Consider the following 12,777-nt stretch of genomic DNA (forward strand, 5'->3'; position numbering starts at 1 on the left):
GTTCAATTTATTAATTTTGCAATGAATTAACAATTTCAAAGTTGGAAAATTTAAAGGTTAATATTCCTTTATTGTAAAAATAGATTATCGGCGGCCTGCACAAGTTATTTTATGAAAACAACTCGATTTTATGAAAAAGAAACTAAGTTTGAATGTTTTTTTGTACTCTTCTTTGGAGTTCCGGTAGAGTTAAGAGTGCTGTCTTTCTAATAAAAATACAAAGTAAAATTTTCTCGTTCACGTTAGTTCAGTTTGTTACGATAAAAACACTTGGTTTATACGTAGTTATAATAAATAAAACTTGAATTTTAACGATGCAGATTACGCACACGCATACGCTAGTGGGTCGCGAAAGGTTTAAAAGAGCGCTCGTTTTTTGGTACTTTAAACCAGAACTACGGCGTTTAGTCCTTGACCAAAGAGGATTCTCAAATTTGCATTTTATTACAAAATTATGGTGATTCGAGTGTGAAATTTCTGATTTTTTACAGTCTTTTCCGTAATTATTCGCCAAAACCAGAATCAAGGTTTAACAAAAATAAGGCTTGTACATTTCGTCCATTCTTTAAAGCCATTTCCTTTCGACCTATTCAAATTTCTATATTGACCACGATATCGATAGTTTATAACACAAACTAAAAAACTTGTAATCAATAAATGTACATTTCAACGCAGCGGAAAAAAGCTCGATTGAATTTTCATCTGTAACATTATCATTTATAATATACGAAATAGAATGTCTGTGTGTTCCCTATTAAGTCTTAAACCCTTTGCATATTTACTTTCTAGGATCTGCGGAAAATTTTGGCCACCATTAAACCTGGACAATTCCACACCTTCCCCTAATTTCACCCTCTTGACATTTCAGACGATCATTTCAGTTCGGTGCATATTGTTATAATACAGAAGCAAAAATTGCTTAATAATTACCAAAGGAGCTAGTTAATTTTGCAAATATTTGTCGCAATAAAAGAACGCAACTTAAATTTACACAGCTAATCCTCGAAAGAGTGCAGTTTTGTTTAATTATTTTCATTCGCATTTCATATCGCGCTGTCCTTTCTATTCTATTGCAAAAATGTAAGCGGCAGCGTTGCAAATAAACGGGAAACTTGTTTCTATACGCCTGGGAAATAATAATAAAAATAAAATTGATCATTTATGGCACGTGAAATAGAGGAAGATTTGAGCATTGAGGATTTAAGCTGGCAAGATGTAAAAGTATGAATAAAAATATAAAGTGAGAATTCCTTGGAAGATTTTTTTAATTTATCTATTTTGCCAATGATATAAGATATGAAAGTATGAATAAATATATAAATTGAGAATTCCTTGGAAGATTTTTTTTTAAATGCCTATCTATTCAGTTGACGAAAAATAAATTTGAAATTTCACGTGAAAACACTTACTTGCAATAAAGGAAAATTGAGACAGCGACGATCAGGGTGAGTAGCGAGATGCTGTATCCGACGAAGTAAATAGTCGTCGAGATCACTTCTACTCCACCCTCGATAGAGGGTTCGCGGACGTCGTGGCACAAACTGTAGTTACTATAGCTGCTCCAGGTACCGTTGAAGCTGCACCAACGACTCGCGTTCTCTGTAACAATTCCGATTAATAGTTGCATTAGTACAGAAAACACGAGAAACGAAGTTTTGAGAATTTTCTTTTCGTCGAAGTAGTCATAATCGAAAATCTAAACAATTACGTTTTACCACTGTATATACATATAGTACAGGTTCGATCTGAAATTGTTTCATCCTAGATTTTTCATCGTGACAATATTTCTGCACATTCAGCTATTCTAACGAAAGAGTTTTTAAATTTAAAATCGATCACAGTATTCGCCTAGATTCGCGACTTTTCTCTGTGAATTTCTTTTTTCTTTTTTTTTCGATCGAGTAAAGGAAATTACGAAGGAAAAATACATTTATGTAAGATAGCATATTTCTAACTTCATCAGTTTCATACCGAAGAATAGATCAGATTATACGATCATTAGACTGCGGATTTTTATGCATTTATAGGGATACAATTTAAATATGAAAATATGCGTAATATGAAAAAATATATAAAATATCGAAAATTATAGTGCTTTTTATAATATAATACCTAGTAGGCGAAATAATTTTCTACCGTAAGTCTACTTTCTTTACTGTATTCTGAAAAATATAAATTTGCATAAAACTGAGCAGTCTAACTGATCGATGGTCGATAAGTTATCAATCAATATTCATAGATATATGCGTGACATCGTCCGCAGCGTTCTTCTTTGTTTTTCGTTTGTCTCTTTAGTTCCTTCCTTTACCGATTTGCGTTGCTGTCTTCAGAATAATTATTTATTCTTTTATTTGTTCGTTGTATAGATTTGTCATGATAAACTATTAAGTACTGTATCAAGTACTGACACTAATGATCAGTATTCAACTATTAGTCAAATGTAAATTTGAAACTGCTTTTCGTCTAACAATTTACATTTTTCGATAACGACCTTGCGTCAATTTCATCTTTCAAATCTAATTTTGAAAATCAATTATTCTCGAAATTTTTATTCACCACAACCCGTATTCGCGAATCAACGCCTCGTCTTTTTCTCTTCTCTCTGCTTGCGTAATAATTACTTCGTCGGTAACATTGGAACACACGTTCTCACGGACTCGTTACACGTTCCCGACATAAAAATTGAAGGATATTTCCCGTGGGATGGAACGCTTCTAGCAGACCGATTTCGCGAAGGAAAAAGTTCGACGAATTTAGTTTTCGATGAATTGGAATTTCCCGAGGAAGGCGGCGCGCGCTCGCGCTAGTGACCCGTGGTCTTTTATAATTTAAACGTTTCCTCGAGGCTTCGGGGAAAATTTAGTATCAGACGTTTGCCAGGGGCAAATGGAGTGGTGAATTTTGTACGTCGAATTTTTTCCACCGTTTCGCGTTCACCGTTCGCAGTTTCACGAGAGATTTTGCGAAATTTGTACTTGATTCTCTTGAAAATGATACCTTCTGTGTGAAATCTTTATACTGTAATTTGGTTCCGAAGAAGTTTCCTTCTTTTTAGAAGGATTCTTCTTATCTCCGATGTTATGTCACTGTCAGTGCAAGCGTTTTTTCACAGGATGAGTTTATTTGTGATGGCAATTGGGCTAGGTTGTAGCTCTGTTCCAAGTGAAGTTAGAAAAAAATTTGGGTTCAGCTAAGTTTCATACGTAACGACGAATTTTTTAATTTAATTTATTCAATATTGCTAATATTACTAAAATAATAATTACTTATTACTAAAATTCAATAATATTACTAACAGTTTTGTTGTATTTTTTTGTTGCACATTAAATAAAGAATATATTTAATATCTGTTATACTTAAGCAAATTTTAATAATAAAATTGCTATACATCAACAAGGCAAAATAAAAATTACAGTTTCTACATAAAATAGTTAATTGAAATACAAATCTTTGAAATTATTGTTTTAATTAATTGGGTGGTAAAGCAGATCTCTACTAAACCTACCTAACCCTGTATAATAATACTTCTCCATCGTGAAATTAACTCGACAATGATTTTCTCAAAACCTGGACAACGATTCAATATAACTACGAAAAATATTCGATGCACCGAGAAAGTAGCCCACAATTTGTCCCAGTTTCTATATAGAATCGTTCCACATTGAGTACTCGCGTGAAAAAGAGCAACAGGATTGTAAAACTTGCACGCTCTTTTAGGGCCAGCCGGTCTATAAATCGTATATGGCAAAGTGCATACTTCTATAAACGTATACTTCTTGTTATATCAAATGAAAAGGCGTTCAGAAACGATCAAAGAAGTGTCCCAGAAGGCGAAGCAATTTCTTTCTGCGAGCTTGGAAATTCTAATGGACTATGAAACGATATATTCAGACAGAATTTCTTTTAATAGCAAAAAGATATATCTAATAAATTAATAAGGGAAATAGGAAAAAAATCTCTTTTTTAAAGAGTATCTTAGCAATTTTTAATCGAATGGAGAAACATTAGAAATTACGCGATTTTTCGTTGGAAAAGTTGAATTTGGGGTTGTAAGAAAGATAAGAGGCATTGTTCTGCTCATTGTTAGTCTGCCGCCGGCGTTCAAAGCGGAAGGATCGAGAGCATCGTCGGAAATGAAATATTACCAGGTTAGTTAATTTTTAAAATAGATATTCTTTGATTTTTTTCGCTATTAGTAATAGCTATTGTAAATTACAGCATAATTACATGTAGTAAGCAGTTTAAAATTGATATTTATAATAAATTTTTAATTGCTTTAACATTGCTGATAATGTAGATAGTTAAAAAAAGGTTCTGCTTTACTTTCAAGTACTTTAACTATAAAATAATTGCTGTTTCTTGTTAAATAATAATTTAGATGACAGTTTATAATTATCGGAAGTATTAAATAAAATTGTTGCAAGCTTCAACTTAATAGAACAGCTTAATTTATTAATTTCGCAATGAATTAACAATTACATGCAGTAGATAAGGTAGAAATTGTTTATTACCATTAGCGAAAATTTAAATGGTAACGTTTCTTTATTGTAAGAATTTTTAATAACAGTTATAAACAGTTTCTGGTTGATCTACTGAATACAATGGTTAAATCAATGCAAAATTAATACAGTAAGCTGCTTTATTAAGTTAAAGCATGCAACAAATGGGTTTAATACTTCCGATAATTCATAAACTACCATCTAAATCGCTATTTAACAAGAAACACTAATTAGTCTATAATTAAACTACTTGAAAATAAACCAGAAACTGTATTTTACAATCTCTACATTATTAGTAATGTTAAAACAATTAAAAATTGATTATAAATATCAATTAAATATAATAAGGATGACGAGAACATCAATAGCGAAGAGAGATACGAATAGCGGTAGACAAGGATAGCACTGGAGTAATGTGTTGGACAAGGAAAGAAATAGTGTTAAACAAAGATAGTTAATTTTTCAAAGCGAAACTAACGCCATCTCGCGTTTGGCTTCACGAAGTAACGACTCGTTGCTAATAAAACATAATGTGAACAGAGGTATTAGACAAGGATAGCACTAGTGTGCGAGAGGGACAGAGAGAAAACGCTTCCTATTGGCTGGCGGGCCGCCATGGCGGACCTTCCAGGCCCAAATCGAGACGGTCGGTGAAAAATCATTAATAACTCAATAACTACGATGATTTTGTGAACTTTTAGAATTGAAGAATGAAGTATAGACCTTCAGCAACTTTCACATATACTTTTCAGTGCACTAAACTCTTTCAATAATTAGTTATTAATAATTGTTGTGCGCATTGTCGGGAACGATACGGCTGTCTCTTAAGGTTTTTCATTAGTTTCATACTTTTAATCATTCAGTTTATGCATTTAGATATATTCACTGGAAAGCATGATTCTTTACCTACTTTCTCGTACAATTGTTATTAACATTGAGAAAGTAGTTTACGAGTTATAAGACATTATATGCGAGAGTCCTTCGCTTATCGCATCTGAGTGAGTGCAACTGTTACAAACAATTGCTAATATTTTATAAACCGCGTTACATACGTGTACAAAAATTATTGCAGAATATAAAGGAAAGTACGTGCTACATTCTTCAAGCTTGAAAGTGCAGAATTAATCGTGCAGTTCCACGATATTGCATTAAATTGACAGTAAAGTGGTACGCTTGTATTCGACGAGTGTAGTATTCTTCCGAATAATGTCTAATAACTATGAAACTACAACTTATATGTTACTGAAAATTATATTAGAATGTAGCCAGAGATTCTCCCTTCCAGATGAATATCAAGATTGTACAGGAAATTGATACTGAACAATGATATTAATGAAAAACCGTAAAAGACTGCCGTAGCGTTCCCGACAATTCGCACAACAATTATTAATAACTAATTATTGAAAGAGTTTAGTGCACTAAAAAGTATATGTGAAAGTTGTTGAAGGTCCACACTTCATTCTTCAATTCTAAAAGTTCTCAAAATCATCGTAATTATTGAGTTATTAATGATTTTTCACCGACCGTCTCGATTTGGGCCTGGAAGGTCCGCCATGGCGGCCCGCCAGCCAATAGGAAGCGTTTTCTCTCTGTCCTTCTCGCACACTAGTGCTATCCTTGTCTAATACCTCTGTTCACATTATGTTTTACTAGTAACGAGTCGTTACTTCGTGAAGCCAAACGCGAGATGGCGTTAGTTTCGCATTCAAAAATTTTCTGTCCTTGTCTAACACTATTTCTTTCCTTGTCTAACACATTGCTCTAGTGCTATCCTTGTCTAACGCTGTTTCTTTCCTTGTCTAACGCATTACTCTAGCGCTGTCCTTGTCTAACGCTATTTCTTTCCTTGTCTAACACATTGCTCTAGTGCTATCCTTGTCTAACGCTGTTTCTTTCCTTGTCTAACACATTACTCCAGTGCTATCCTTGTTTATCTCTAACGGTTTCCTTGTTTATTTCTTTCCTTGTCTAACACATTACTCCAGTGCTATCCTTGTTTATCTCTAACGGTTTCCTTGTCTTACTCACTACGAAATTCAGACCCGATTGCAGGTATGATAAATGCGTTAATTTTAACATAGTTTAGGAATCAATCATGCATTTTCTTCTTATATGTACAATTTTAACTTAAGAACAACTTTAATTTGCTTTTCCAATTATAATAAACGTGACTACATAGAAAATTGTAACTTCTAGCGGGTAACAGTTAAATTGAGGTTAGTCTTTCACGAGCGCTCGAGAAGAGAACATCCCAAGAGCTCCCACTTTGACATTCTTAGTTTTTATTCGTTTTCAAATATTCAGCGTTCTGTTTTTGCAATTATTTGATAATTTAATCTACTTCCTTTCTAGTTTTTGTTTTAAATAGCCCTGACTATAGATAATAATTAATTATGTAATATGCTTTATTGTGTGTACAGAAATGTTAGACATAGAGAGGCATGGTAAAAACCACTGGACAGTGGAGGAGGAAACATGTAGTAGTAGTAAGTGTAGCTGCTGGTCCAGAACGAAGGAAGAGAAGAACAACTCTAAGAAATATGCCAGCAGAGTGTCCCGTTTTAATCAATCGCACAATTATCGAATGCCAGAGCACCGACAGAAATGGAGTATCATCAGGTTGGTTGATTTTTAAAATAGAAATTCTTTGAATTTTCCATTATCAGTAGTAGTCATTGTTTATTAGAGCACAACTGCATGTAGTAGGTAGTACCAAAAGGTATTAACATTTATATTAATCTTTCATTTGACTAAAAGTGCTTATAGTGTAGGTATTCAAATAATGTTTCTATTTTATTTTGAAGTACATACTTTAATTGTAGAATACTTAATTAGTGTTTCTTGTTAAATAACAATTTAGATGGTAGTTTGTAATTATTAGAAGTGTTAAATGAATTTTTTGCTTGATTTAACTTAATGAAATAGCTCTATTTATTAATTTCACATTGAATTAACAATTGCATGTAGCAGATACTTTAAAATGAATATTTATAACAAATTTTTCATTCTTTTACCATTATTCATAGGGAGTAGATAATACAATCAAGTTTCTACTTCATTTTCAAGTACTTTGTCTATAGAATAATCAGTGTTTCTTGTTAAATAACAATTTAGATAGTTGTTTATAACTATTGGAAGTCTTAAATAAAATTATTGTACGCTTTAACATAATAAAACAGCTTAATATATTGATTTTTCATTCAATTAACCATTGCATTCAGCAGATTAGTCAGAAATTGTTTATAAATGTTATTAAAAATTAGAAAAAATAATGTTCCCTGCATATGAATTGCAGGTGGAGCTTCCAGAACATCGGAGAAATCAAGGAAAGGACTTAAACATCCGAAAAAACGAAGAAATGCAATTATTTATCGAAAGATCAATTATTTATTGTTCAATAAATAAACAATGTAAAATGTAATCTACAAAAGGTTACAATGTTCCAGTATTGTTTTACAGCGTTTTACAGCCTAATAACTACTTCCTTACACACCGAATCTATTTCCTACTGCAAAAAACCCATTGTTTAAACAATATTCCATTGCAAAATTGAATAAACTAATGCCAGAAACCCTCGGGAATGCGTAATTATCGAAAAAACCGAAAAAATCCCGAAATTCTAGCGTAAACTACGGAAATTACGGAAATATTTCGAAATTCGCGCGAATATACTCGTTCGGTGCTCGAGTCCCCGAGAATTCCTGGAAATGACGTCATTTCTTGGAAATGACGAAAATTCCGAGAATCGACTCGATTCCAAGAATTGACCAATGGCCCTTTGAATATTTCGGTCCTCGAGAATTCCTGGAATTTGGTCAGTTCCGAGAATCGAGTCACTTCCAGGAAGTGACCTCCTGTCATATCATGTTCGCCTATTAGAAAGTCGATTTTCAGCCAAAGGGTCTTCGAAAATTTCAGTTCTCGAGAATTCCTGGAATTTTCGTCATTTCTCGGAAATGACGTGATTTCCAAGAATCGAGTCACTTCCGAGAATCGGCTTCCTGTCATATCATATTCGCCTATTAGAAAGTCGATTTTCAGCCAAAGGGTCTTCGAAAATTTCAGTTCTCGAGAATTCCTGGAATTTTCGTCATTTCTCGGAAATGACGAAATTTCCGAGAAACGACGCGATTCCAAGAATTGACCAATGGGCCTTCGAAAATTTCGGTTCTCGAGAATTCCTGGAATTTTCGTCATTTCTCGGAAATGACGAAATTTCCGAGAATCGACGCGATTCCAAGAATTGACCAATGGGCCTTCGAAAATTTCGGTTCTCGAGAATTCCTGGAATTTTCGTCATTTCTCGGAAATGACGAAATTTCCGAGAATCGACGCACTTCCAGGAACTGACCTCTTGCCATATCATGTTCGCCTATTAGAAAGTCGATTTTCGGCCAAAAATTGTCGAAAATCGTAAATCGTGACTTTATATTAGGCGAATATGATGTGACAGGAGGTCGCTTCTTGGAATCGACTCGATTCTCGGAAATTTCGTCATTTCCGAGAAATGACGAAAATTCCAGGAATTCTCGAGAACTGAAATTTTCGAAGACCCTTTGGCTGAAAATCGACTTTCTAATAGGCGAACATGATATGATAGGAGGTCACTTCCTGGAAGTGACTCGATTCTCGGAACTGACCAAATTCCAGGAATTCTCGAGGACCGAAATTTTCAAAGGGCCATTGGTCAATTCTTGGAATCGAGTCGATTCTCGGAATTTTCGTCATTTCCAAGAAATGACGTCATTTCCAGGAATTCTCGGGGACTCGAGCACCGAACGAGTATATTCGCGCGAATTTCGAAATATTTCCGTAATTTCCGTAGTTTACGCTAGAATTTCGGGATTTTTTCGAATTTTTCGATGATTGCGCATTCCTGGTGATTTCTGGCATTAGTTTATTCTATTTTGCAATGGAATATTGTTTAAACAATGGGTTTTTTGCAAAAGGAAGTGAATTTGGTACGCAAAGGAGAAGTAAATAGACTGCAAAATGCTGTAAAACAGTACTGGTATATTGTAACCTTTTGTAAAATACATTTTTAACACATATATTACAATAAATAATTGATTTATTGATAAATAATTGCATTTCTTCGCTTTTCCCGATATTCGAGTCCTTTCCTTGATTTCTCCGGTGTTCTGGAAGCTCCACCTGCAATTCATACGCAGGGAACATTAATTTTTCTAATTTTTAATAACATTTATAAACAATTTCTGACTAATCTGCTGAATGCAATGGTTAATTGAATGAAAAATCAATATATTAAGCTGTTTTATTATGTTAAAGCGTACAATAATTTTATTTAAGACTTCCAATAGTTATAAACAACTATCTAAATTGTTATTTAACATGAAACAATAGTTATTCTACAATTAAAATACTTCAAAGTAAAGTTTAAACTTTATTTCGCTATCTACTCGCTACAAGTAATGTTAAACGAATGAAATATTTATAATAAATGTTAACTGTAAAATGCCTGTTGAGTGCAATTGTTAATTCAATGTGAAATTAATAAATTGAGCTATTTTTTTAAGTTAAATAATGCGACAGATTCATTTAATACTTCCAATAATTATAAACTACCATCTAAATTGTTATTTAACAAGAAACACTGATTATTCTATAGTCAAAGTACTTGAAATAAAGCAGAAACTTTATTTTATTGGCCACATCGTTAATATTATACAATAGTAAAGCCAGGAAACGTTTTAATAGAATCTTTTACAATAACCTTAAACACACTTTTAAAATATTTCACGTCTCTCGTTTCATCACTTTCTTCTACCTTCTGTTTGTTTATTCTCATCTCCAATCCACGCATTGCATATTAACATTACCAATAATGCAGATAGTGACATACAGTTTCTGGCTTATTTTCAAGTACTATAATTATAGAATAATAACTGTTTCTTGTTAAATATCAAGTTAGATGGTAGTTTATAATTATTGGAAGTCTTAAATAAAATTGATACATACCTTAACTCGAAGAAACATCTTGATTAGTTATTTTCGCATGGAATTAAGAATTGCATGCGGTAGATTAATTAGAAATTGTTTATAACCATTATTGGAAATTGAAAATTTAATGTTCTTTTTGTGTGCATTACAGATGGAACTTTCAGACGATCACAGGAATGAAGGCCTTTGCAACAATTATTCCAAATTGTTATCGGCGCTTGAGAACGTTGCCACTGGCTCCATACTTGAATTCGAATGGAATTTCGACGGCAGGAACATTGAAAATCAAGCAGTTTATCGTTGGAACAGTTTCATTTTGGAGTTTTAAGAGAGACCAGAGTGATGGTTCTGCTCACAATCAGTCTGCCATCAGCGTTCAAAGCGGAAAGATCGAGAGCATCGTCAGGAACGAAGTATTATCAGGTTGGTTGATTTTTTAAATAGAAATTCAATGAATTTTTCGCTTTTAATAGTAGTTATTGTAATTTAGAGCATAATTGCATGTAGTAAACAGTTTCAAATTGATACTTATAATAAATTTTGTATTGCTTTAACATTACTAATAATGCAGATAGTAAAATAAAGTTTCTGGTTTATTTTCGAGTAGTTTAATTATAGAATAATCGGTGTTCCTTGTTAAATAACAATTTAGATGGTAGCTGGAAATTATTAGAAGTGTCAAATGAATTTGTTGCATGATTTAACTTAATAAAACAGCTTACTTTATTAATTTCGCATTGAATTAACAATTGCATGCTGTAGATTAGTTAGAAATTGTTTATAACTTTTATTTAACATATGAAAATTAATGTTATTCTTGTGTGTTTTACAGATGGAACTTTCTGGCCACCACAGGAATCAAGGAAAGGACTTCCACATCAGGGAAAATGAAGAAATGCAATTATTTAAGAAAAAATGAATTATTTATTGTAAGATAAGTGTACTACATGTATTTTACAAAAGGTTACAATATACTAGAATTGCATTACAGCATTTTACCGTCTATTTATTTCTCCCTTACACACCAAATCCACTTCCTTTTGCGAAATAGTCATTATTTAATTAAGATTCCATTAAAAAATTAAGTAAACTAAGTCCGGATAGAGTTAGGAACGCGTAAAAATCGAAAAAAAAAGTAAAAATCACGAAATTCGAGCGAAGAACTTAGAAATTTGCGCGGAAATAGCTTAGGGACACCGAAAAATTTCGAATATCCGAGAAATGATTGACTCGCACTACTGGCCAGCTCGCGGAAAAATTTTCGAGCGTCTGAGATATGGCTGACTTGCACTACTGGCTTGAACAAATTTCGACGTCTGACTTATGGTTGACCCGCAGGATAGTTGAAAAATTTTAAAATTTTCTGATTTTCTGCAAGTCAACCATATCTCAGCCATTCGAAATTTTTCCGCGTGTAAGCCAGTAGTGCAGGTCAGCCATTTCTCAGAAGCTCGAAATCTTTCCTCCAGTTAAGCCAGTAGTTAGTCAGTAGTACCAGCCAACCATTTCTCAGACGCTCGAAATTTTTCGGAGTTGGCCAGTAGTGTAAGTCAATCACTTCTTAGACACGCCAGAATTCTCCAAGTCCGAAATTCGAAGCGGATAAAGCAGCTTTATTTATTAATTTATTAACGTATCGATTTATTAAAGTTTCTGTTTTATTTGCAAGTACTTTGACTGAAGAATAATTAGTGTTACTCGTTAGATAACAATTTAGATTTGTTTAAATTAAAAATGGAGGGTTTCAGGCCACTAGAGGAATCAAGGAAAGGCTTCAATACCAGGAGAAATGAATAAATACAATTATTTATCAAAAAATCAATAATTTATTGCAAGAAAACTGCAGAAACTGTATTTTACACAATGTTACAATATACCAGTGTTGTTTTACAGCATTCTACAGTCTATTCATTTCTCCCTTACACACCACATCCATTTCCTTTTACAAAGCACTCGTTCTATAAATTCAGTCCACTGAAAAATTAAATAAACTATGTTGGGATATCGTTAGGAACGCGTAAAATCGTAAAAATCGCGAATTTCTCGTGAAAAAAGCTTGGAAAATTGCGCGCAAATAAGCGTCGAGTATGTTGCCTATTTAGGCACGTGTTGAAAAAACTCTATAACCGATAGCACGAAACGAGCCTGCACTCCCACCACATCCGTTGTTCTCCACTCCTTCTTTACGACTGTCGACGTCATTTGTCCGGCTCGCTGCCCCGGTTCTGCTCAGGGCAAGAAAGGGCGCTCTTGTTCCCAAAACGGCTCCCTGAGCGATCCTGCTGTTTAGACGAACGTGTAGCGCAGCTCCTTTGTA

At 33.5% G+C, this 12,777-nt stretch overlaps 1 protein-coding gene across 1 annotated transcript in view; it reads right to left on the bottom strand.

Annotated features, from left to right (window-relative positions):
- Positions 1-12,777, bottom strand: part of LOC108573724 (diuretic hormone receptor-like) — a 114,497-nt gene that overhangs the window by 19,545 nt on the left and 82,175 nt on the right. Inside the window, exon 2 of the mRNA XM_017936197.1 lies at positions 1,410-1,599. Coding sequence (XP_017791686.1) covers positions 1,410-1,599 — 190 coding nt within the window. The remainder of the gene's footprint in view (positions 1-1,409; positions 1,600-12,777) is intronic.

This window comes from Habropoda laboriosa, unplaced genomic scaffold (assembly GCF_001263275.1).
Source record: "Habropoda laboriosa isolate 0110345459 unplaced genomic scaffold, ASM126327v1 scaffold126, whole genome shotgun sequence".
Taxonomy (NCBI): domain Eukaryota; kingdom Metazoa; phylum Arthropoda; class Insecta; order Hymenoptera; family Apidae; genus Habropoda; species Habropoda laboriosa.